The sequence below is a fragment of the Muntiacus reevesi genome, chromosome 4, assembly GCF_963930625.1.
Source record: "Muntiacus reevesi chromosome 4, mMunRee1.1, whole genome shotgun sequence".
Lineage (NCBI taxonomy): Eukaryota > Metazoa > Chordata > Mammalia > Artiodactyla > Cervidae > Muntiacus > Muntiacus reevesi.
In genome coordinates, this window is record NC_089252.1 from 46,141,385 (window position 1) to 46,167,225 (window position 25,841).

Consider the following 25,841-nt stretch of genomic DNA (forward strand, 5'->3'; position numbering starts at 1 on the left):
CTGGGCAGAGAGAGGGGAATTCCTGATATGGCAAGTAGGAAGCCAGTTTCAAGACACATCCCGGGAAGGGCTTGGTCAACTGTCCTTTGGGGGGCATTCTTTGGGCCATAGTTGCAGGTAGCACAAGAATTCTAAATAAGGATGACAGAAGTTGTGAGAATCAAGCATTATCTGCCAGGGAATTTCCAAGGTTCTTCTCTGGGCTTAAAAATTACTCACACTCAAAGAAACAAAGAGAGTGGAAGGAAAAAAGGTCAATCAGTGTAAAGTAGCTACGTAAAATCATAAAAGATGACGCTGTTTAAGTGGTGCCTTCAATATGTCAGCAAATTTGGAAAACTCAGCAGTGGCCACAGGAATAAAGAAGGTCAATTTTCATTCCAGTCCCAAAGAAAGGCAGTGCCAAAGAATGTTCAAATTACTGTACAGTTGCACTCATTTCACATGCTAGCAAACTTATGCTCAAAATCCTTCAACCTAGGCTTCAGCAGTTCATGAACCAAGAGCTTCCAGATGTACAAGCTGAGTTTAGAAAAGGCAGAGGAACCAGAGACCAACATTGCCAACATTCACTGGATCATGGAGAAAGCAAGAGAATTCCAGAAAAAGTTCTAATTCATTGACTACACTAAAGCCTTCGAACTGTGTGGATCACAACAAACTGTGCAAAATTCTTCAAGAGATGAGAAGACCAGACCACCTTACCTGTCTCCTGAGAAAGCTGTAGGTGGATCAGGAAGCAACAGTTAGGACTGGACATGGAATAACTGGTTGATTCAAAATTGGAAAAGGAGTACAACAAGTCTGTATAGTGTTCCCCTACTTATTTAACTTCTATGCAGAGTACATCATGTGAAATGCAAGACTGGATGAATCACAAGCTGGAATTAAAGATTGCCAGGAGAATATCAACAACCTCAGATATGCATATGATACTACTCTAATGGCAGAAAGTAAAGAGGAACTAAAGAGCCTCTTGATGAGGGTGAAAGAGGACAGTGAGAAAGCTGGCTTGAAAGTCAGCGTTCAAAAAAACTAAGATCATGTCACCCGGTCCCATCATTTTAGGGCAAATAGATGGGGAAAAAATGGAAACAGTGACAGACTTTATTTTCCTGGGCTCTGGAATCACTGCGGAAAGTGTCTGCAGTCATGAAAAGACACTCAGAAGGAAAGCTATGACAAACCTGTACAACGTATTGAAAAGCAGAGGCATCACTTTGCTGACAAAAGTCTGTTTAGTCAAAACTATGGTTTTTCCAGTAGTCATGGATGGACGTGAGAGTTGAACCAAAAGAAGGCTGAGCACTGAGGAATTGATGCTTTTGAACTGTGGTGTTGGAGAAGACTCTTGAGCGTCCCTTGGACTGCAAGGAGATCCAACCAGTCCATCCTAAAGGAGATCAGTCCTGAATATTCATTGGAAGGACTGATGCTGAAGCTGAAACTCCAATACTTTGGCCACATGATGCAAAGGGCTGACTCATTGGAAAAGACCCTGATGCTGAGAAAGATTGAAGGCCAAAAGGAGAAGAGGGAGGCAGAGGATGAGATGGTTAGATAGCATCACTGACTCAGGGGACACGAATCTGAGCAAGCTCCTGGAGATGGTGAAGGACAGAGGAGCCTGTCGTGCTCCAGTCCGTGAGGTTGCAAAACGTCCGACACAACTTAGCAACTGAACGAAAACAAAATTTAAAAAATAAAAGTAAAAAAAAAAGTAGGGAGAATTTTTTAAAAGTCTCAAAAAAAGTCCTGGGGAGTTGGCAGGCCGTGGAATTTCGTCTGCTCTCCCAGGGCTTCTCCGAATGAGGGGTCCAGAGCCCTGAGCTGACCTGTGTCTCGGGCGTCCGGCGCATGTGAAGCTGGTTGGTGGTCTTGGGAGGAGCCCAGCGCAGTGAGTCACCCTGCTGGTGGGGCCCAGCTTGTTCCTGTTGCCCTTTGCCCAGGTGCCCATGGTGATGGATTCCCCTGCTATGAATGCAAACTGACCTTCTTCCAGAACTTAGTGTTAGGCCCATGCTGATTCCTGTGTTTCAAATGAGACCATTAGGGAAGGAAACTGAATGCCTTAGGCCAGTCGGTGGTGGTGGTGATGGTGGGATTGGCTGAAGGAGCTGCCTCTTTTGACTCTGCCGTGCGGGGCTAAGCCACTTCAGTCATTTCCGACTCTGTGCAACCCTATGGACTGTAGCCCTCCAGGCTCCTCTGTCCATGGGATTCTCCAGGCAAGAATACTGGAGTGGGTTGCCGTGGCCTCCTCCAGGGGATCTTCCCGACCCAGGGATCGAATCCATGTCTTCTGATGTCTAACCTGCATTGGCAGGCAGGTTCTTGACCACTAGCGCCACCTGGGAAGCCCTAGTGACTCAAATTATTAAGATAAACATGTCTAAAACCGCTGGATTTTTATGTATACAGTCAAACACAAGAGGACACTGAGGGCAGAGAAGGTAGGCTGGCTGGGGACCTTGGCCCCTGAGGGGGTAGCACAGCACTGAGTGAGTTTTCTTCTAAGCCTCATTAATCTCAGACTTAGAGTGAAACTATTTGGCAACCCAGAAGCACCCACAGGTGCAGACAGACCAAAATGGCCCCAGCGGAAGCCTGCCCTCTGCAGCCAGCAAACCAGAAAGGAGCAGCCTCTTAAGACAGAGAACTCTGAGGCAGAAGCTGCTCTACTTCAGGCAAACGCCCTAGAAGAAACTAGCTCCATCCCACCCGTGCCAGAAGGGACAAATGAAGGACCAAGATTCCACCTTCTCCAGGCTGTGACCAGGCACCCAAAGCCCGCCAGGGTGGGGTCAGGGAAGCCGAGTGGGCAGTTGGGGCTCGTCCCTGGGAGTCACTGAGCACCCCGGCCTCTATGTCAGTGGAGGCTACGTGGGGAGCAGCAGTGAGGCGCCCTCCTCCTCCTGGCTAGGGAGGTGTCTGCGTGGAACCAGAAGCCCCACTGTGGGCGGCATTAGAGTACCCCCCACTTGCTGTGTCAGAGAAGGCCTGGTGGGGAACCTGACTTCTCCCCCCAACCCTGCAGTAATGAGACTGTGCAGCTCTTTCTACTACCAGACCAAGGTCAGAGGATGCCAGCAGAAGCAGCCAGCCAAACAGGAAGGGCTGATTAAGTCAAGTCTCATCAAATAGTGCCCAATCTGTCCAGCTTTCAACCAAAAATCTCCTGTCATACCAAAACCTTGAAAGATCTCAGTTGAATGAAAAAAGACAGTACTTGTCAATACCGAAATAACAGAAATGTTAGAATTGTCTGACAAAGATTTTAAAGCAGTCAGCATAAAAATGCTTCCAAGAGAACTCCAAACCCTCTTGATACACCAAAAAAAAAAAAAAAAAAAAAAAGTGTCTGGACAAAGAAGTAGGAGATATAACAAAGCATCAATGAAAACTTCAGAGTTAAAGGAAAACTCAGTGGATGAACTCAACACCCAAAGGGAAGAACCAGTGTCCTGGAAAAGAAACAGTAGAAATGATCTAGTCTGAGCAACAGTGAGAAAATAGAAAAGAATGAAATGAGCTTCACAGACCTAGAAGACCATAACAGAAAATCCAACAGGCATGTCATCCGGGAGGTAGCAGAAAAAAAGGGTGTAACTGAAAATGACCCAAAGAAACAATGGTTGAAAACTTCTCATGCATTGCTAGTGGGGATGTGAAATGGTCCAGCCTCTATGGAAAACAGTTTGATAGCTTCTTTAAAAATTAAATAGGCAGTTACCTTTCAACACAGAAATGGTGCTTACAAGGATTTATTCAACAGAGATGAAAACTATGTCCACACAGAAACCTGTGAACAGATTTTCTCAGCTGCTTTCTGCACAATAGCCAATAATTGGAAACAACCCAGATGTCTTTCACTGGGTAAGTGACTAAACTCACTGATACATCCACACCATGGAACACCACTCAGCAGTGAAAAAGGAACAACTGTGGATACATGCGATCACCTGGATGGATCGCCAGGGAATTATACTAAGTGAATAAAGCCAATCCCATTGGGTCACATGCTGTATGTATATAACATTCTCGAGATGATCAAATGGTAGAACTGGAAACTAGATTAGTTGTCACCAGGGGCTAAGGAGGGAGAGAAGTAAGTGTGTCTATGAAAGGCCCACAGAGCACAGGAGATGGTGGTGATGGAAATGTTCCATATCTTGGCTGAGTCAGTGTCAGAATCCTGGTTGTGATCTTGAACTGTAGTTTTGCAAGATGTTACCATGGAGGGAAGCTGGGAAAAGGATACAAAAAAAAAATCTCTCTGTATTCTTTCTTACAATTGCATGTGAATATAGATTCATAATTAATAAAAAGTTTAGACAAATAAATGTATGTTCATTTAGAAAACACAAATGAAGAAGAAAAGTCCTCATCCCGTCCCCCAGGGATAATGACTGTTAGCATTTCGTTGAGCATCCTTCCAGATTTTTCTATGCATATAAATACTTGCCATAAAAACTAGCCCTGTGCTCACTCACAACACAGTTGCCACAGAGTGAACTTTTTCACCATGTTCGTCGTTTCACCGTCCATTTTTCTCTGTTCTATACACAACTGTGATGAACATCCCTGTGCTTTGATTATTTCCTTTCGATAAATTGTCACAAATGGATAAATTGCAAGGGCTAGCGGTTCACATGTTTTAGAGGCTTTTGTCACAAATTGTCGAATTTTCCTCCAAAAACATACTTCTAATAAAAACATGCTTCTCATATACAGTGTGTTATAAGTTACTGTTTGTGTGAAAACAGAAAGAAACCTGTACACTTGTCTCTCACTTGGCAACTTTATTTTTAAATTTTTTTTTAAAAAGCGCTTTTTAAAAATGTTTCCATATTTCTTATTTTCGGCTGTGCTGAGTCTTCATCGCTGTGGGTGCTTTTCTCTATTTGCGGCGAGTGAGGAGCTGCTCTTCGCCATGGTGCATGGACTTCTCGCCCTGGGGCCTTCTTTTGTGCGGCACAGGCTGGAGACGCGTGGGCTGCAGTGGTTGCGGTTCCCAGGCTCTGGAGCACAGGCTCAGTAGTCGTGGCTCAGGGGCTTAGGTATTCTGCAGCATGTGAGACCTTTCCAGGCCAGGGATTGAACCTGTGTCTCCTACATTGACAAGTAGATTCTTTACCACTGAGCCACCAGGGAAACCCTCACTTAACAATTTTAACTCCCCCTCAAAACCCTGCCACCTAGGGAAAGCTTTTCTTTTAATTTTTTAAATTTTTATACAACGTTTAAAAGTTACTTTCTATTTACAATTATTGCAAAACTTGGATTATATTCCCCAAGTTGTATAGCACATCCTTGTGCTTATCTTACACTCAAGAGTTTGTGCCTCCCACTCCTGGACCCTTATATGGCGCTTCCCCACTGGTAACCACTAGTTTGTTCTCTGTATCTGTGGGTCTGCTTTTATTTTGACCACACAAGAGAATGAACTTTTGACCCTTGCAATGCAAGAGCAGAGTCCTAACTACTGGATCACCAGGGAAGTCCCTCTTCTTTTTAATTATATTCATTAGTCTGTTGTATTTTTTTGATTCTACATATAAGTGATATCATACAGTATTTCTCTTTCTCTGTCTTTTCCCTTTTAGTATAATGCCCTCCATGTCCATCCATGTTGTTACATATGGCAAATGTTACATCTTATTTTGTGGCTGAGTAGTATTGCATTGTATATATACCACAACTTCTGTTGGTGAACATTTAGGTTGTATCCATGTCTTGGCAATTATAAATAATGCTGGTATGGAACACTGAGGTACATATATCTTTTCAAATTAGTGTTTTTTGCTTTTTCAGATATATACTCAGGAGTGGAGTTGCTGGGTCATATGGTAGCTCTATTTTTTATTTTTTGAGAAACTTCCATAGTGTTTTCCATACCGCAGCTGTGGCTGCACCAATTTACATTCCCACCGATGCTGTATAAGAGTTCCCTTATTCTGCACATCCTCGCCAACTTTTGATACTGGTAGAAGGGAAAAGCTTTTCAATGAAAAAATTTTCATTAATTTTAATGGGAAAATGATCCACTTAACCCCAAACCCAAGATACCCCCAAATTTTCAGAGATACAAAATTATCAAGTGAACATTGAAATTGAGTTTATATAAGTAATAATAATTTTAGAGCAGGTAAATACAGTTTGTTCATAAAATGCAGTGCAGTTGTATTGTGCAAAGAGATGGATCACAGAATGGGATGGGAGCCTCATTTGCTAGAATGTAGAGCTTCTCTCCATGAACTTTCTTCACTCACTTTACAACTTTGAGAGGCTCATGGTTATCCTGTTCTCCAACTGTGCATCAAATAAGGTTACGATGTGGAAAACACCATTAGGGCAAAACAGGTGGAATGCAGAAGCACTTCCATGATGGAAGCAGCCCTTTGGTGCAAGACTGAAGGGTCCCCAGGATACCCCCACCCCCTTGCTCTCTTTTAGTCTGCAGATCAAAACATTTGGGATTTGTCCCATGATGCACAGCCCAGATTTGTTCCATGTGAGAATCTCTGGCTTCCCTGGTAGCTCAGCTGGTAAAGAATCCGCCTGCAGTGCAGGAGACCCTGGTTCGATTCCTGGGTCAGGAAAATCTGCTGGAGAAAAGATAGGCTACCCACTCCAGTATTCTTGGGCTTCCCTGTGGCTCAGCTGGTAAAGAATCTGCCTGCAATGCGGGAGACCTGGGTTTGATCCCTGGGTTGGGAAGATCCCCTGAAGAAGGGAAAGGCTACCCATTCCAGTATTCTGGCCTGGAGAATTCCATGGACTGTACAGTCCATGGGGTTGCAAAGAATCGGACACGACTGAGCGGCTTTCACTTACTCAAGGATGAGACTCTCTGCTTTGAAATTGTCAAGTAAATCAGTGAGCCTGTTTGCCGAAAACTACTATGTTAAATATCACATCTGTACTACAAGACTTTGGCTACCATAACATGATAGCAATAGATTGAGGCCCACCCTAACAGCTCCATTTTAACTTAATCACATCTTTAAAGGCCCTCACTCCAAATGCAGTCACATTCTGAGGTCCCAGGGGTTGAGGCTTCAAATATGAATTTGGAGGCAACACAATTCAGCCTGTAATAATTTCTTATAGCATTTTAAAAAATTATTTATTTATTCATGTTTGGCTTCGTTTGGGTCTTTGTTGCTGCAAAGACTTCCTCTAGTTGCGGTGGTTGGGGGGCGGGGGGTGGCTGCTCTCTAGTTGCCCAGGGTTCTCGTGGCGGTGGCTTCCCTTGTTGCAGAGCTCACTAGGGCATTCCGGCTTCAGTAGTTTCAGCTCACAGGCTCACAACTGTGGTGTACAGGCTTAGTTGCTCCGCTACATGTGGGATCTTCCTTGTCCAGAGATTGAACCTGTGTTCCTTGCATTAGCAAGCAGATTCTTAACCACTAGACGATCAGGGAAGTCTTCTTATAGCATATTTTGTTCGTGGCTTGGGGCTGAAAATGTCAATGTACTTAAAGAAAGGTTATTTAACAAAAGGTATAACTGTTCACGGGCCATGATGGTTAAAACATCATTAATACAATGCTTATAACGTTATCTGATGCTTCCCTTGTGGCTCAGTTGGGCTTCCCTTGTGGTTCAGCTGGTAAAGAATCTGCCTGCAATGCGGGAGACCTGGGTTCGATCCGTGGGTGGGAAAGATCCCCTGGAGAAGGGGAAGGCTACTCACTCCAGTATTCTGGCCTGGAGAATTCCATGGACTGTATTGTCAGACTGTAAGAGTCGGACACAACTGAGTGACTTTCACTTGCACTACCCTATGCAGTTCTGTGCACACGCCTTTCGTGGACCACGCATAGAATATATTCACAAAATGGGAACTGTTGCTTCAAGAAACATATTAGGGGTCTGGAAACAGTCAAGAAGGTTCGCTGTATACTCTAATTGTATCACTTTAATTTTGTTTCCTACACATGTATTAATGCATATTCTAATAAGGGAGTAAAACACTTTTTTTTTTTCATTTATTTTTATTAGTTGAAGGCTAATTACTTTACAATATTGTAGTGGTTTTTGCCATACATTGACATGAATCAGCCATGGATTTACATGTGTTCCCCATCCCGATCCCCCCTCCCGCCTCCCTCTCCATCCCATTCCTCTGGGTCTTCCCAGTGCACCAGCCCTGAGCACTTGTCTCATGCATCCAACCTGGGCTGGTGATCTGTTTCACCTTTGATAATGTTCTTGTTAAAACACTTATTTTAAGTCAAAAGTTGACTTAAATCCTGAGTAATCATAGGGACCTGTCTGTTATATTCTCTGCCGTAACCCCAGGCCCCATTGTAGAGCCTGGTGCATAGGAGGCCTTCAGTGAGAGTACTGAGGAATGAAGAAATGAATTACTGTGCAGGTATTTGGACACAGGGACTCTGGCCAGCGGCCCCAGTGACCCTCTCTTGTCTTTCCCCTTTGGTTGGCAGGCGGCAGCAGAGACCCCCAGGAGGGAACAAGCCCCAGCAGCACGGTGACCACCCGCCGGGCAGTGCCAAACACAACAGGGACCACCAGAAATCCTACCAGGGGGGCTCGGCGCCCCACCCCTCAGGGAGGTCCAGCCACCACGGCTATAGCCAGAACCGGCGCTGGCACCACAGCAACATGGAGCATCCTTCCGGTGACAAGGGGAAGGCAGGCGCCCACCGCAACGCCAAAGAGACCGTGCCCACAGAGAGCCCCAGACTCGAGGATGCCCTGGGGGACACTGGGCACGGCGGCCTCGAGTCCCCCCGCAGCCCTGATGCCCTGGCCCCGACGGCTTCCGAGAGGCTCACCCTGCTGCAGCCGGGGTGTCCAGAGGCCGAGACAAAGCTTAAAGACAGTATTATTCCCGAGCGCGGCGGGGAGCGCCCCAAAATTACCCTGCTCCAGTCTTCCAAAGACAGGCTGCGGCGAAGGCTGAAAGAAAAGGTACCGGTAATTGAATTTTCCTTGTTCTCTTGCACCAGGGAGGACAGCACGAGGTAGGCACCTGGGTGGAAGGGCTTGGGGGTGCGGGCCTGGGAAACCGTGTGGAGGCAGACTCGTGTGCAGGCAGAGACCAGCGCCTGCTCTCTGTTGCCCGAGAGACCCCTGGTCCCCAGAAGGCAGACCAGCTCTGCATGTGAACTCCCTCCAGCACGCTCCACCTTGCAAGAGGCCAGGCTGGACACTTGGTACCAGCACCTAGCCTGAGAAGGAAGGGTGGGGGAAGAGGCATGTGCCTCCAGGTGATGGGAGGGCGGCAGAGAAGGCCTGGTGTTTCCCCCCCCCACCCCGCCACAGCATTATCTGGGGGCGGATGCCGCCCTGTTAGTGCTAAAGGGCATCTAGGGAAAACACAGAGTCTATGAGATAAGAATGCTTCTCCCCAAGGTGAGTACCAGCCAGGCTGTGCTCCCTGCAAGGGGAGAGCAAAGGTGAGTGGGACAGAGTGCAGCAGGCTGGCTTCAGCTTTGCCACTCCCCTGCCTCACCAACCAGCCACAGGGAGGGGCCCGAGGGTGGGAGGGGGGCAAGATTTAAGGAGGCACTCACTGTCAGCATCACTCAGGTGCCCATCCTACACGGGCATGGCCCTGAGAAGGAGGGCCTGCTTAAATTTGGAATGCATGTCTCATTCTTCACCCTACTCCTGGCCCTGGCCTGCAGAGCCTGGTTCACACATTCAGGAAGAGGATGCCCCGAGCCTCCAGAGGAGAGCTGGGGCTCTGTCCCTTGCAACATTAGGTCCACTCTGCTCACCCTAACTCCCCATCCCCAGCCACAGGGGCAGGTAAGGTCACCTTGGAGAGGAAGTGTTCCCAGGAAAGGCCAGCTTGCCCCCAGCTTTCCCAGGCTAGGGGAGGCTACATGGAGTCTTCCTTGTGGGGCTTCTGCGGAGCTCGAAGTTCCCGGCTTCTACCCAGCCTCTCTCTACTGCCTTCTCGCCTCCAACTTTCACCTCTGAGGGCCAGGTCCACACTCAATTGGGACAAGGCAGGTCAGACCTCTTCCCCGCTCAATTCCGGAAGCTGACATGCTGCACCTGGCGTAACTTACAGCCCCTCTGTATATTCCGCATGGGGCATACTCCCACCCACACTCCCCAGGGGTCAGGTGCTGTGAGATCCTAGAGAAAAGCATCCTTCATTTCCTTACGTCCCAGAGGTGGGAGCCTGGAGACATTCTCAAGTGTACACCATGTGTGCTCTTTGCCTGAAGAGTTTCCTGGACAGATTGCTTCAGTTCAGCCAGAGAGAGAATTGCTAAGTTCTCTTCAGTTCTGCTAAATGCAACCGTGGGGCCACAGAGCAAAACAACACAGGCTTTAGAGTCCAGCAAACCAGCTGGGTCCTCACTCTGCCTTTGATTGGCTAGGTGGCCCTGGGCAAACCACCTCGCCTCTCTGTGCCCCCAGTTTACCCATCTGTAAAGTGGGTATTCACAAGGTGGTATATACTGCCTTGTAGACAGACTGAAGGTCAAATGTCATGACCTGTGAGAAGACCCATGTGGGTGATTATTCTACACACTAACCACTATTCCTGTCTGTGGTTAGGATTGGGCAGGAAGGGAGAGATAGAACAGATAAGGTACATCTGTGACGCCCATATTTCAGCTGTAAAGACTGCACTCAGGTCCAGCCTCCTGAACTCCTGGACCAGGAGGACGTGGACTCGGGCAGTGGCAGGACTCGAAGAAAGCTATATAGACGATCTAATCTAACCTCCTCATGTATCTGGGAGGAAGCTGAAGCCCAGGGAGTGAAGCCACTTCCCAGAGCCATCCAACTAGAGAAACAGACTAGGTTTGAGAACCCCGGTCTGAGCCTCCTGCCCAGGGTTCTTCTGGTGATGACAGAATGGAAAACATGGGCCCCCCGCTGTGTCCCTGACCCTGCCCTTCAATCCTGGTTTCACATCCCAGCAGCTAAGTCCATCACACTCGTGGCCACCAGTCTCCTGGGTTTGAGTACGTACTTCTCAGACTGTCAGATCCATTTTCTTCCTCCTGCAGCGCAGGTCTGGTCCCAGTTGTAGTGAAACCTCTAATGGGTGTTGGGTTTTTTCATCTGAAATTTCCCTCTGAGAAGTGCCAGTTGTTTCTGTGGCACTTTGGAGGGTTCCTTCCTGTGCGGTACTTGTTGTGAAAAGCCAGCAGACGGTGCCAAGGCCATGTCACAGGGCTCGCTGGACCCAGAGAGCATGACAGGCCTCAGGCTGAAGTCCATCGTAAGTCCAGAGCCAAGAGTCTGGAGGATAAGGTGTGGCCACTCTGTGGGCACCTTTAAGCGACACAGAAAGCATTTGGGATGCCACCTCCTTCCTGACCTTAGTCTTCCTACCCATGTTTTCTCTTGGCCCAATTTCTAATCTGTTAGTTTACTTCTTCTTTAATAAGCCCCATTAAATCATTTCTACGTTGAGACATCTGACAGACAGGTAGATCCAACAAACCAAGCCAATGTGTATGAGAAACGTGGTTTAAGAGCTATAGCTCACAAAAAAAGGATGCACTCAGGGTGTCACAGGGGCCGAGCAAAAAGGTAACAGGGAGCGTGGGGCCCGAGGGTCCTTGGTGGAGGTCGGGTCCCAAGGGGATCAGACTGCCGGTTCTAGAAGTGTCACGGGTCCTTTCTGAGGGTGACAGGCCTCCCTACACGGAAACCTGGAACCCCTCGGCGGAAACCCGGGCCCCACTCAGGCACCACTAGATTTGTCCCCTACACCTCCCCATTCCCCCCACCAGGATGAAGTGGCCGTGGAGACCACCAGCCCTCAGCAGAACAAGATGGACAAGTTGATCGAGATTCTGAACAGCATGCGGAACAACAGCAGCGACGTGGACGCCAAGCTCACCACCTTCATGGAAGAGGCCCAGAACTCCACCAACTCGGAGGAGATGCTGGGAGAGATCGTGCGCACCATCTACCAGAAGGCTGTGTCCCGACCGCAGCTTCGCCTTCACAGCCGCCAAGCTCTGCGACAAGATGGCACTCTTCATGGTGGAGGGGACCAAGTTCCGCAGCCTGCTGCTCAACATGCTTCAGGTAATGGACGCCGACAGCTGCGCCTCCCGCCCCGCCCGCCGGTGGGCCGTCTCTAGACAGAGGGCTGAGGATTCTGACCCACGGTCCGACTTGCTCCCGAGTTCCACCCTTGCCCGATTAATTATAGAAAATAAAAAGGCACTCAGGGGGCAAGGGATGAGTGGCCAGATTTGCGTGTGTTTGTGTGAGGGCTCCATGGTTACGATGGACCAATATAATTTTATAGGTGCTTCGGGTGTAACCAGCCTTCCCCTCTTTCTATTTCCATGATAAGAGGGCTGCCTCTTGTCTTAGACCAGCTCTTGTGCTTTGACCTCTCAGTGTCCCAGCGCACCACACACGTGCCGTGGACTTTTCTTTTCCTCCTCCCTCCTCCTCCTCCCCCTCCCAGGACAGCCCCCAGGCCCTGCAGGTGATGCACTGCCTGTAGGTGGTGCTGAGGACAGGTCTCAGCAAAAGGCATATAGCAAAAGGGCTTTGAGTCGCGAAGCTGCGGTCTGTCTGCTGACGCGCTGGGCTTCTTGAAGCGTCTTCTGGGGCAGAGAGAGGTCAGAGACCGTCTTGATTCTTGGTGCCTCCCCACTCCAAGCCCCCCTACCCAGAGAGCTTAATCCTTCCCCTCCCCTTCCTTCCTCTGTGGGTGCCGACATCCAGTGATGGTTTTACTGGGGTGTGTAATGGGCATGGGCGTGGGCCCTTAAATTGGGCAGAGGGCTGTGTGATCTCCTAGGTGGGGAGCTGAAGGCTATCTCTCTTTACCGTGGTCACAAGCAAACCGGTCCCAGCACTGGTGGCATCGTGGAGAGGTAGCAGGTGGCCCAGGATGGTGGCCATACCAGGCCTAGGACTATCCTTGGAGACTCTCGGCTGGGGGAAAAGTCATCTCTGCTCCTCCTCTGTACCTTAGAGATATGCATTGAGTTTCAGCCCAGGTAGGGTAAAACAGGAGCTTGAAAGTTCTGGAAGTAGGATTAGAGAACTGGAAGAAACCACCTGCAGGTCTTTCTTAAGGATGGTGCCCGTGTAATAGATGATCTGGACCGTGACATTTCTGAGAGTCAGGGGCTCTGTTCATCATCAGTCCTAGACCCCCGGTGTTGACCAGGACATGTGGTCAGCCTGGTCTTAGCTACCTGATTTCGCAGTCTCTGCCGTCCCTTCCCCAGGAACGGGGAGGGAGGAGCCCCCTCCCAAGGCTGCCCGTGGGCTCCATCCCGCCGCCCTCCTGTCTTCCCAGGGCAACTGCTCACTGCAACCCGAGCCGTGCTGGCCAGGCCGGGCTGCTTCTGTCCAGCTCGCAGCCCCGATCAGGTTCCCGTTCCTGGATCGCCCACGCTCCCCGGTGACGAATTCCCGCATTACCTGAGGGATTTGCACGTCGGGCATGTTCCTCGTGGGCCGGAATGTCCTGGGAGAGTGTGGAGGGTGATGGCAGGGAGCAGCCTGTCTGCCACGTATGGCCAGGCCTGGGGGGGCAGGGGCGGGGGTCAGGGACAGATCGCCCTTTGGCCTTGGCTTCTGTGAAGAGAAGGGCCAGGATAGGGCAAGACTTCTGATGGTGGTTGCCAGCTCAGCGTAACCAGCCGGCGCCCATGGTGGACACACACACACACACACACACACAGCGCGAGATGAGAGGCGTCCAGCCGGGAAGGGCAGCTGGCCGCAGGGGTCACCTGAGATCCTGCCCGGGTCAGGCTTCTCTTCCAGTGACCTGTGGTTAGAGTGGCCTTGCTCACAATGTCCGGCAGAGCATCAGCCCTGGGACGTGCTCAGCCTCAAACAGAGCCCTTTGGCCCCCTACACCCCACCTCTCCATCCCCGCAGAAGTGGATTGGCTTAGGCCAGCAGGATCAAAATGTCCCCTTGGCCCCCGCCGTCCCCTTCATCCCTTGCAGCCTCAGCTTAAGTGTAAGAGGGAACTCCTTGAAGTGTGTAACCAGAGGGCTAGCGCTGAACCTTCAGGCCTCCTGGGTCGTTGTTCAAGGCCCCTTGGCCCCCACAGAAGGTGGGCTGGGTGCGCTGACTCCTGGCACATCCCCCGTTATGAGGGAGGAAGCCAGCCCCGCATGTCTGATGGAGCCTCACAGGCCCTGCTTCTCTGCTGCTGAGGAACTGCTCGGTTGGAGTAGGCTTTCCAGGCAGCATCATTCATGGCCATTCACCACCCCAGACCCACAAGGCTCAAGAAAAGAGAGCAGGGGGTGTAACTCATCAAACCCCACTTTTCTCATGACCCACCGGGGTGTCTCTTTTCACCTGCTTTCATTTTCTTGCAAACCTGATATTTGTCCCTTCCCTGGGCCCCAGCACCTTCCCCCCATGCCCCCCGCCCCCCGCCCCCAGCCTTTCTCTCTCTGAGGTTCACACTCCACTCCAGGCACTCAGGGTCCACTGCCTCTGGATCCCCAGCCAGCCCCCAGTTCAGTTCAGCCACCCCTGAGATGCCCTTCACATGGTGAGGTTTCACCACTGCCTGTGTGTACAGGTTCTGAGATCTGGCTTAGTGATGCTGGCTGCATGATGCTGGCTACAAAGTGGACAGGCTGTGAGGCGCCCCGTGAACACAGCTCCCAGCAGCTGTCTTTGGATGTTTTGCCCTCCTTGGCCGAGCACTTCCACTGTCTGGGCTTCGGCAGCGGGAGCTGGCAGCCCCAGAGGAGACAGGCAGGCTCTGATGTCGGGGACGCTGGCGCAGAGCGTGGGCTGCCTGCCAAGCTGGGACGCAGCCCCTATGGAGAGGGAAGTGAGAGCGAACCCAGGGAAGGGTCAAAGGACCTTTCACCCCTTGCAGCCAGACTCAGCTTTGTCATCTCAAGGAACCCGAAAGCACCGCCCTCGTGAGCCCTGACAGTGCCAGAGATCTTGGGGTCCCAGGGGACCCCTGTCACCAGCCCCATGGCTCAGAAATCATCTTCAGTTTTTACATCTAAACTGTCTTCTTGTTTTAGGTGTGATTGTTTTCTAAGTAGTGTTCTGGTAAATAAAATTCTGCTTATTAAACAGGCATTTCTCAAATGTCTGTTATGTGCCAGGCATGCATGTCAGTGCTTCTCAAACTTGCATTTGTGTTTGAATCACTTGAGAGTCTATAAATAGAGGTTCTGATTCAGGAAATCTGGGTAGAACCTGAGAGGCTACATTTCTGACAAGCCCCCAGGGTGATGGTGGTGCTGCTGCTGGCCCAGGGACCACACTTTGAGTACTAAGATGTTGGATGACTGACGGCTTATAGTGATGGGTCAAGTTCACAGGCAGGCCGACTGAGACATGGTCTTTTAATGGTGTGATGTCACAAGTGGGGACCCAGTCTGGGAATATGGAGTTCCAGCCACCCAGTTTTCTTCGGGGCCCTGTCTCTCAGCCTACCTCCCCTTCAACATCTCAGGGGGAGATGTTTTTAAAACATACCTATGTGGGCATTTTCCCCCGGACCGACTGAATTAGTCTCCACAGGGATGGGCCTGGGCATCCTTTCTTAAAGAACTTCCCAGCTGATTCTGCACTGATGGAGTGCCCCTGTTAGGAAGGTAACTCCAGAGACGCTCTGTATGCGACACTGTTGTCCCTTATGAACCGGTTGGCCCTGCCCATCACCCCATGAATCAGCCAAGAAATGGGCCCCAGGTCCTGGGCTCTTTGCTGAGTGATGAGAAGGAGTCAGAGCCTGAGCTGGTGAGAGAGCTCGAAAAAGCAGGAGACGTTGGCAAGCGAGCGCATCCCTTCCCCTCGCCCAGCCTCAGGTGCCCCTCTGTGCAGTGAGGAGGCTGGCTTAGATCGTCGCAGGAGACCTCTCTCCCTCACCTCGCTGTTCTGAGGGTCCTCCTGGGAAACCTCCACCCTCACGGGTCAGCCAGGTGAGGGCGGCCTCTGCTGTCCCTCGGGCCCCATTTTTCTCTGCTCTCAGCTCCGTCCCCCATCTCCTTTTCCTTTCTCTTGACCTCAGACGTTTGTCAAAGCACCTGTCACGTGTTTTAGTAAAAGGGCCTCCCTCTTCAACCCCCCGGGGGTTGCCAGGCTCGGCCATCAGTAAAGCTCAGGAGGTGGTTCATGTCCCTTGCCCCACCCCTCCCCACCCAGCTCCCACGCTGCTTGATCGCAGGGTCCCACACCCAGGAGAAGATGTGTGCTTATGGATTCTGACTTCTAGGAGAACGTGGGCGGCCCACAACCCCTGGGCTACGGAAGTCACCAGGACTCCGCCCCGATCTTCCCCAAGGAATAGCGGTACCATGAGGGGGCGGGTGGGGGGGTGGTCTGGTGTCACTGCGAGGTGAAGAATGAGCGAGCCTCTTTTTATGGGACCTTTGGAATGACAGGAATTGGAGGCCTGAGCCCCCGCCGCCCAGCACTGCCCCGTCACCACCCTGGACCTTCCGCTCAGGCTCAGAGAGTGCGCCTTTGCTGAGATATGCTTGGGCAGTATCAGTTCAAGCCCTCCTCTGTTGAAATGTGTGTGCCCTGTTTAGCCAAGAGGTGTCTGCATCTGAGCTATGCAGAGCAAAGTATTATTAGAGCCGGCATCAGTGTGTCTGTAACTGAACCCCGCTCTCCCTAGCAACCGTTGTCAACAACACATCTAACAGAAGGAGGCGATACCTTTTTTTGAAGGAAAGAAAAAAAAATAAAACCTCATCTCACCAAGTCGTAAACACAGCAGGGCTGTTGTGAAAAGACAACGCAGAATCAGAATCTGGCGTGCGACCAGGTTTCAAAATGAATTGCTCTCTGCCAGCAACTTCTAGAAGACAGCCTCTTAAAAAGCTGACCTGGAGCTAGAAAATGGATAAGCTCTGCTGAGTTTCTGGCTGGGTCACCATTAAGCATCACGTTTGGGGCTTTTGACACACAGAAACTCAATCAAGTGGTGACAGGGCTTCTATGGGGCCTCTGAAGGGTCTCTGGGAGTAATTTTAACTGGGGCACTCGAGATTTTCTGGTCTGGCTGCCCCATCAGTAAATCAAAATACAAGCTGCATCTTCAGGACTTAGGTGATCCTTTATCCCACTTATACCCCGTTTCTCCCATCTCTGTCTCCTGGTCATAGTCCCTTGCTTGCTGGCTTGGGCAAAGGCACTGGGCTGGGAATAGGGAACCTCCTTATCTCCTGGTTGTCTCAAGGTTTCAGAAAAGTCAAACGTTGTTCCTCTTCTCCCAAAATGTGGAGTTCTCAATCCCAATCTTTTATGGTGGGAGGGAGAAGGACCAGCATTGATTCTTCGGGTTCTAACCAGAGTTGTAAGTTGAATTGTTAAGTTCTCATCTGAGTTGTAAGTTCCTCGAGGGCAGAGTCCTGGCTGTGTGATGCTTGGTCCCCGGCTCCTGGCAGCATGACTTGTACACCGTGGATGCTCAGCAAGTGCCTGTGGAGGGAGGCACAGGGCCCTCAGTCTTAGATAGCAGGGCTCCTGGTGCAAGACGGGCTTCTCAGCTCTTCTGAGCACTTTCCTGCGTGTGAACCTGGAGAATCTCTCCCCAGGGTGGCTCCAGGGCAGGATCCATCCCCGACATGTGCGGAAGGGGACAGTGACTCAGCGAGGCCACCAGATCATGGGGCTGAATGGGGGCGGTCAGCCCAGCACCCCAAGCTCTTGGCTCCTGTGAAAATGTTACTCGCTCAGTTGTGTCCGACTCTTTGCAACCCCACGGACTGTAGTTCGCCAGGCTCTTCTGTCCATGGCATTTTCCAGGCAAGAATACTGGAGTGAGTAGCCATTCCCTTCTCTAGGGTATCTTCCCAACCCAGGGATCAAACCCGAGTCTCCTGCGTTACAGGCAGATTCTTTACCATCTGAGCTGCCAGGGAAGACCCTGGGCTCCCAGACCACCATTCTAAATAGGTTATAAGGGTCAGAAAGTTGGGAAAATCAGGAATCCATCTCTTGAAGCTGTCAGTGGGGATTTAAAAATCTGTGCTTCTAGAAGATATCCCACCAGATTTCTGATGCCGTCCGAGTCTCTGGGTTTTCTAGGCCAATGGAGGGCTGAGGGTGTCTGAGGAAACACCTCCGTGGCCCCGTCTGCTTTATCCAGATGAAGCACATAGCCGTTCTTCCTGCGGCAGGCTCTCCCCTCGCACCCTCTTCCTCAGCCCAGGGCTCCGCCCCCACCCTGCACGCCCACCGCTATGCCGACGTGCACTCCAGGCATGTAAACTAATTTTACTGTTGGTCCAAGCCAGGCATACCCAGGGAGAGAAGCACATTGTTCTGTGCATTCCAGAGCCTGAGCAAAGCCCTGGGCTGTACCCACCCGCGCGCCCCTCCTCCGGTCGCAGGAAATCAGGAGGGAGAAAGTGAAGGGCTAGCCGGCGATATGAGCGATCATGGAAGGTGACTTTGTTATTGTGTTAATTGCTCAGTTGTGTCTGACTCTTTGTGACCCCATGGACTATAGCCAGCCAGGCTCGTCTGTCTGTGGGATTCTCCAGGCAAGAATACTGGAGTGGCTAGCCATTCCCTTCTCGCCCACAAAACATCCCTTTTTCCTAAAAACTATTGTTCCGATGGCACCCTGGAAGTTGTCGGCGCCCTGCATGGGCCAGGCAGAGGTAGCATACTCCTTGCCCGACAGTGGGTACCAGCAGGCTGGCCTCCCATGCCCTGTCATGGGAGCTTGACCTGCATAAGAGTATGTGGTGGGCACAGCTCCCCTGCTGGGGACAGCAGCACCTGCCTGGTACCCAGGCTCTTCGCCCACCAGACCAGAACCAGAACAGGGGCCGACTGTGCCTCCGGACAGCCTTGTTGCCCACACTTGCTTTGCAATGAGTAAACTTTTACCTCCTTCCTTCCCATCCTCACGTCTTTCTCTCAACAAGCACTTCTCAAGCACCTCCTGTGTACCGCCCGCTCAGCAGGGCCCACGCATGTGTCATCTCTGTGAATCCTCCCTCCCTTCTCGTCTGCCCCTAGTTTGTGTCATTGCATGTCCCAAAGCCTGAGTTTTATTCAAGGATCCAGCTGGGGTGTCTCAAAGCCAGTTTTTCTGACTCGATAGGGGCACGGTGGCTTCTGAAAGGGCTAAACTAAACCTAAGACCCCCTTCTAGAACTTCATTATGCCCTGCGGGACAGAGGCAGCCTGTGATACAAACAGGAGAAAAAAAAAGCATTTTGATTTTTTTCTTTTTTTAATCTGAAAATAAGCAGAGGAAAGAAAAGTCAGTCCCAGAAGGAGCCAGGGCAGCAGCCTGCCAGTCGAGGTTTTCTCATCTCGGTGGTGGGGTCCCACCAAGTCTGCCCATGGCAGGTTTCGGCCAGCATCAAAGGGCTGCTTCCAGGAGCCTCTGCCCACGAGGACGAAGGTGCCCCGGTGAGCAGGTGTGGGACACCTGAGGTCCTGCTCCCGCCTCCTGCCTCTGGGCCAGGGAGTGCTCCCGGGGTCAGGAATTATTTCCCCATCACCCGTGTCCCTTACCAGGCCGTGTTCTTTTCCCTGCACGCCCTCACCCCCCACCCAGGCTTCGTTTTCCCTTCTAAATCCCCTGATGGGACTTGGCCGGGCGCTCCCCCTGTCTGAGGCTGCCACGCCGAGGCAGGCCCTGCAGATAAGTGGGTTATCGGAGAAGGCAGCTCGGGTGTCTGGGGCCCCAGAGGGTCACCCCTGGCCGGCTGGCAGCTCACCCCCAGCGCCTCCTCCCCGACTCCACCCCAGAGCCAGGCCAGCAAGGAGACAGCAGTCCCTTCCCCGCAGCTCAGCGAGCGGCCAGCCCCCAGCCGCCGCCGGGAATCTGAGCTATGCTAAGCCGTCCAGATCGCTGCATCGCTGCCCTGCCCGGCCCAGACAGGGCGCCTCTACCTGCCGCGGCCACCGCTGGAAAGCTGGCACCGCCTGGGCCGATGGAAACAAATCTCCCTGTGGGTTATGTAACTCCGAACCGCCCTGTCCCTGGCTCCCTGGGGAGGAGGCTCCCAGCCCCCACGGAAGGAAGAACGGTGGCCCCTGGGCAGGGAGCGGACAGAGGGTCATTCTTTCAAAGAGAAGCAAGTCGTCCTGTCCTGAGTGATTGCCCAAGGTCCTTCTCCAGACCCAAGGTCCTCAGTGCCCCCGGGGAGACCAATGTTCCCTATACTTGCTGGCGGAGCGCAGAGGTCAGCCCAAGACAGGAGCCCAAGTGAAGTGAGGAAGGCTCGTCAGGAGAGCTGGACTTGCAGGGGAGGTTAAGGAGAGGGGGGCAGGTCTTGCTGGGCTTGGTGTTTGGGTTTGGCTTTTTCTTGTCATAAGATACATGCAGCATGAAATTGACCAGCTTCACCATTTTTAAGTGCGTGTGTCAAGTGCAACGCAGCTTTGCACTACACTCCCAGCAACCACCCGCAAAAACCTCTCATCGTGCCGGTCAGAAGTCCTGTAGCCTCCACGCGGTCACTCCCCAGCCCCCCTACACGTCCTCTCTCCCTTCCATCTCTGTGAGTTCTTGGCTCTATGCTGTATGCATACCGTGTGTAACTGGAAACCGTACCGTGGTCCTTTTCTATCTGGCTCATTTCACTTAGCATCGTGGTTTCAAGATTCGTTCATGGGGTGGCCCGTGTCAGATTGTCCTTCCTTTTCGTGGCTGGGTAATATTCCATGGTATGGATGGACTGCATTTTATTCATCTGTTCATTCGTCCATCACGGATGCGCCCTTGGGTTGTTTCACCTTTGGGCTGTTGTGAATTATGTCACCATGAACATGCCACATACATGTATCTGTTTACGCCCTTGCTTTCAGTTATTTTGGGCATGTTTATCTAGACGTGGAATGGCTGGATTCTGTGAAAATTCGACATAGAACTTTTTAGGAGCTCGCTGTGTTCCAGAAGGCTGTTTTTCATGGAGAGAATGTATGAACCAAGACCCAAGTAAAGGACGGTGAAGACACTGCCTTACTTGGAATCCAGGGTCGGGGTGTTAAGTGGAGAGTCAGAGGAAGTCTGTAAGATGGAGCAGAACGGTTTGGACTTTGTGAAGTGGAACTCGGAAACCACTGTTAAGCCATGGCGTCCTAAGATTAAAAATCATAGAACAGTATAGACCTGAAGGACCTATAGATTATCCATCCAACCCATTCATATCATAGGTGAGAAGCCCAGGGAGGTTAACAAAAGCCCTGCTTTAGGAGGATCTGGATGCTGGATTATAGGGTGTCCTGCTTGGAAATCCGGTACATAGAGGACCAGGGGTTTTAAGTGACCGTAGTCGTCTCTTTCATAAGGAAAGCACACACCGCTTTGAACCTGCCCCTCAAAGATCCAAGCTGTGATGGCGGGCGTCATTCCCTCTCCTCCAGGGACCTGCTCCCAGCCCTAGGTAAGCAGAACGGTAGCATTTGGCCACTGCCTCCATCACTCAGGAGCTGGAACCTGGAGTTGCTAGCAGGGGGACAGTGGGCTGACATGGGAGATGACCTGGGTTTCAAACCAGGCACCGAACACATGGACTACTGGCCACCTTGGGGGAGAACGAACAGGACTCACCTCTCGTGCCCCTGACCCCTGTCCGGATGCCCCGTCCACACCGCTGTGGACACCTCTCCTTTGCTTTCTCTGCCCACACCTATGTGCCCTGGCTGTGCTCTGGACGCCTGGCCTGAGTCAGTGATTTATTGGGAGTTAGTGAGTGTGGGGTGGGGCAGAGAGGGTTGGGAGATGGAAACTTTTTCAGCAGTCAGCAAGGGTGGCACCCTTGTCTTGAACTGATTGCTTTCAGGGTGGCTGGGTTCCATCTCCACTAGAAGATAAAAGAAGGGATCCCTTTGGGTGAACAGAGGTCACCAGGCATCCCGGGGTACAGAGTGTGATGCAAGGACGCAGGTGGGGGTTCACCTGTGCTTCAGTTACTCCTTAGCCGATTGGCATCGTGTGATTGATCCAACCTGTCTTCATTGCTGCTCGGCCTTTTCTCCAGTTGCAGAGAGCAGGGGATGCTCTCCACTTACGGGCTTCTCATTGCTCTGGCTTCTCTTGTTGTGGAATGCAGGCTCTAGGACTCATGGGCTTCAATAGTTGCGGCTCCCGGGCTCCAGAGCACAGACTCAATAGTCGTGGCCCACGGGCTGAGTGGCTTCGCCGCGTCTGGTATTTTCCCAGCTCGGGGATCGGGGACCTAACCCATGTCTCCTGCACTGGCAGACGAATGCTCCACCACTGAGTCACCAGGGAAGTCCCCTGGTTTCTTCTTACTCCAGGCCTTTCCCTGTCGGGTGGCATGTCTGTCCCGGAGAGGTTGCATGACCCTCAGCCAGGAAGCAGGGGCTGGACTGTATGGCCCCTTGAGGTCAACAGCTCGGAGCTCTTGCCTGAGAACCATCAGCATAGGGAATCTGCCCTGGGAGCCCGAAGTTCAGAATCTGGGCTCTCTGCACACCCAGAATCTCCATCCCCTGTTGCCTCCCACCCAGCACGCTTAGTCTTCAAGGAACAGCAGTGCCAGCCCCTTCCTGGCCCCTCCTCAACCCCAGTTCCAGCCGGCAGTGCTGGGGAGAGGGTGGGCCCCCCCTTTGGAGGGGCAGGCTGTGACCTGCAGGGAACCAGCTTCACTTGACCCTTGGGTGGCCTCTGAGATTCCAGTTCACAGAGGGAAAGAAGCTTCAGGTCCCTTGGAAACATGGAGACAGGTATGTCCAGCCAGGAGCAGTGCCCCCTGGCCCCCTGCTCGCCAGGGATGGCTGTTCAGCTCATCCCCTTCAAGAAGCCCCTTGCTCCCAAATCATCCCACTCTTGACAGTGCCCGGCTTGGATCGTGTAATGTCCCAGAGGACCACCAAGCAGAGAGGGCCCCGAGGACCACCACGCTGCTGCCGCATACTGCCATCCACCTCGGCCGCTGAGCAGGGGCAATACCAAAGGACAGAGGGGCTTGGGTGGTATTCGGGGTTGGCTGGGCTCCAGCTAAAGCTTAGGAATATCTGTCTATAATTGGAGTCAGTGCATTCCTGGGCAGCTGCATGTACATCGGAGCTCCACACTCCCCACCGACCCCATCAGACAACAGTCACTGCATTACTCTGGGTGTTGAAAAAAGTCCAATTGGAATAGTATCTCTGATGTGGAGTTAGAAGCAGAGTCACCTGGAATTCGGCCTGCAGGCCCCAGAAACTTGCCCCTGATGATATCCTGCCGTGTTGCATAAGAAGTCGTTGACAAAGCCCAGAGTCCAACACCTACCTCCTGACCCTGGTTCTGGTGCATCAGCTGGCAACTTTGGGCAGACCTCGCAGTCAGTCCTAGTTGCCCTCCACTTACTCTTCCATTAAGTGGGGGTAATCATACCTGCCCCCCAACACCTGTTTATCCCACAGACATAATCACTGTTTAAATCCACTGACACACGTACCATTTTGTCCGTGTCCTCTTAAGGCGCCTCCTCCAACAGGAATTTCTGAATTTCATAAAATCATATTTTTCCTTTTGCCCTTGATGAATCCCATTCGTTCAAGGTTCCTAGGAGAGGCCCCACACAGGCCTTCTTCCACAAGCCCAGGGGCCCCCAAGTCATGCTGTGGTTTGGGGTTCAGATTGTAGCAGTGCGGATAGCCCAGGATCTGTCCACAACGAAAGCTCGCATGGGGGTCCTGAGACTGGTTGGTGTTGAAGCCCTACTGGGTGTGAGTGCTTAGCATTGTTAAATCCTCAGTAAAGCTGGAGCCTCTGACCTCCATCAGATATTTAGAGGCCTGATGGAAGGGCAAGGCCAGCTCAACCAGAGAACAATTTAGGAAAGTCAGAGGAGGAGGCAAGCCCTCTAAGTGCTGGTGTCTGTGGAAGACTTCCTGGAGGAGGCAGCATGAAAGGAGAGGCTGGATTTGGGTGGACAGAGGAAAGTAGGAGGAAGGAGCCAAAGCAAAGGCTTGGGGGTGGGAGCAGCCAAGTGGGGGGTGGTAGGCATGATCGTGCAGTGGGAGGACAGTCGTGCACTGTCAGTCTGGCCAAGGCTGCCCAGGCAGCAGCAGGGGGCTCTGCAAGTGTCAGCGAGCCCTGGGGTAAAGCTGCCCGGCCAGGCCGTGACCCCAGGTCACGTCCCCACGGTGGCCCATTCATTTGCTGGCACTCGCTGCTCACCCTCTCAGGCCAAGACTGTTTGAATCCAGAATTGAAGTTTCTACCTTCAGATTAGGGAGCTCCCTGCCAGCTTCGGGCCCCAGTCGGTCTGAGACCGGAGGCAGGGAGTGCCATGCTGTCCGGGGCTCTGGGCCAGGCTGCTGGGAGGCCCCAGACGCCAGGGTTTCACTGAAACAGGTAGTGTGGGGCCTGGCATGTGAGGCCAAGAAACCCTGCTTTTGTGGACCAGTCTAGTACCTCGTGGGAGAGGGCAGGTCCCAGCTGCCCACCTGGAGTGACCCACTCAGCCCCTGTCTGTGAATCATCTGCCTCCAAGAGCTGTGTCGAGATGCTGCCCATGCACTTAGCCACACAGAGCCTGCAGTGCTGGTGGCGTCATATTTTTTATGTCAGTTGCTCAGTCGTGTCCAACGCTTTCGTGACTCCATGTACTATAGCCCGCCAGGCTCCTCTATCCATGAAATTCTCCAAGCAAGAATAGCCAATAGCCAATAGTGGGTAGCCAGTCCCTTCTCCAGGGTGTCTTCCTGACTCAGGGATTGAACCCAGGTCTCCTACATTGCAGGTGGATTATTTATCTTCTGAGCCACTAGGGAAGCCAGTATTGCCCCTTCCTCCAGCCTTACGGCCTGCAGGGAACCAGAGGCAGGGCTACCTGTGATGCCTGGGGCTGGGCAGGTTCACAAAGCAACCCTCCTCTGCAGAAGCCCCATCCCTCCTCCCCCCAGCACATTTTTTTTCTGGCCCGCCTCAAGGGGTGCAGCAGGAGACAGGAAGTCTGAAGCCGGCACCGTGCCTGGCTCTGGGCCCGTGTCCTCATGTGGTCCAGAGGCGTGGTCAGTCTCCCCACCGGCGGCAGGGCTCATGGCTCCCCCTTCTTTACTCCCACACCCTGCGGGCGCCCTGGGCTCCTGGAGGTTGCAAGTGACTGGAGAGAGTGTAGGGGCGGGAAGAGAAGATGGGGCGCCGCTCAGAGGCGAGGGACCCGAAGATGCCGTGCAGGAGGCGCCTGGACTGCAGCCTCCCGGGGTGTCACTCAGCCCTGCCCTTCTCTAGCTGGATGACCGCAGGCCGGCCCTCCCACCCTTCCGGTGACTTCCTTGCCCATAAAATCGTGAGGTTAGAAGAAGTAATTTCATAGGTCCCTTTCACCTCTTTGTTAATCTAAAGCAGACACACGGGACACACACACGGGCCTGTCATTGCCCACCGCCACCCGTGGGTTGACCGGTGAGGAGCAGACGCTCCCTGCCGGTTGGGGTCTCCAGTCAAGGCCGCTCCAGCCCACCGGCGGGTTGAGTGTCCGGAGTCATTGGCTGCCCGGTGGGGCGGGCAGCCTGCAGAGGGCGCCAGCGCGCAAGGCGGGCCTCACCTGCCTGCAGGCCCCTCCGGGTCCACCCCAGCATCTTGGCCTCCTGTGCTTTGCCCCACAGGCCTGTTCAGTCGCTCAGTCGTGTCCCAACTCTTTGCGACCCCATGGACTGCAGCACGCCAGGCCTCCCTGTCCATCACCAACTCCCAGAGTTGACTCAAACTCATGTGCCTTGAGCCGGTGATGCCGTCCAACCATCTCATCCTCTGTCGTCCCCTTCTCCTCCTGCCTCAATCTTTCCCAGCATCAGGGTCTTTTCAAATGAGTCAGGTCTTCGCATCAGGTGGCTAAAGTATTGGAGTTTCAGCTTCAGCTTCAGTCCTTCCTTCCAATGAATATTCAGGACTGATTTCTTTTAGGATGGACTGGTTGGATCTCCTGGCA

At 52.3% G+C, this 25,841-nt stretch overlaps 1 protein-coding gene across 1 annotated transcript in view; it reads left to right on the forward strand.

Annotated features, from left to right (window-relative positions):
- CTIF (cap binding complex dependent translation initiation factor) overlaps positions 1-25,841 on the forward strand; it is a 314,018-nt gene that overhangs the window by 204,202 nt on the left and 83,975 nt on the right. The window contains 3 exon segments of the mRNA XM_065932674.1: positions 8,454-8,940; positions 11,739-11,936; positions 11,938-12,039. Coding sequence (XP_065788746.1) covers positions 8,454-8,940; positions 11,739-11,936; positions 11,938-12,039 — 787 coding nt within the window.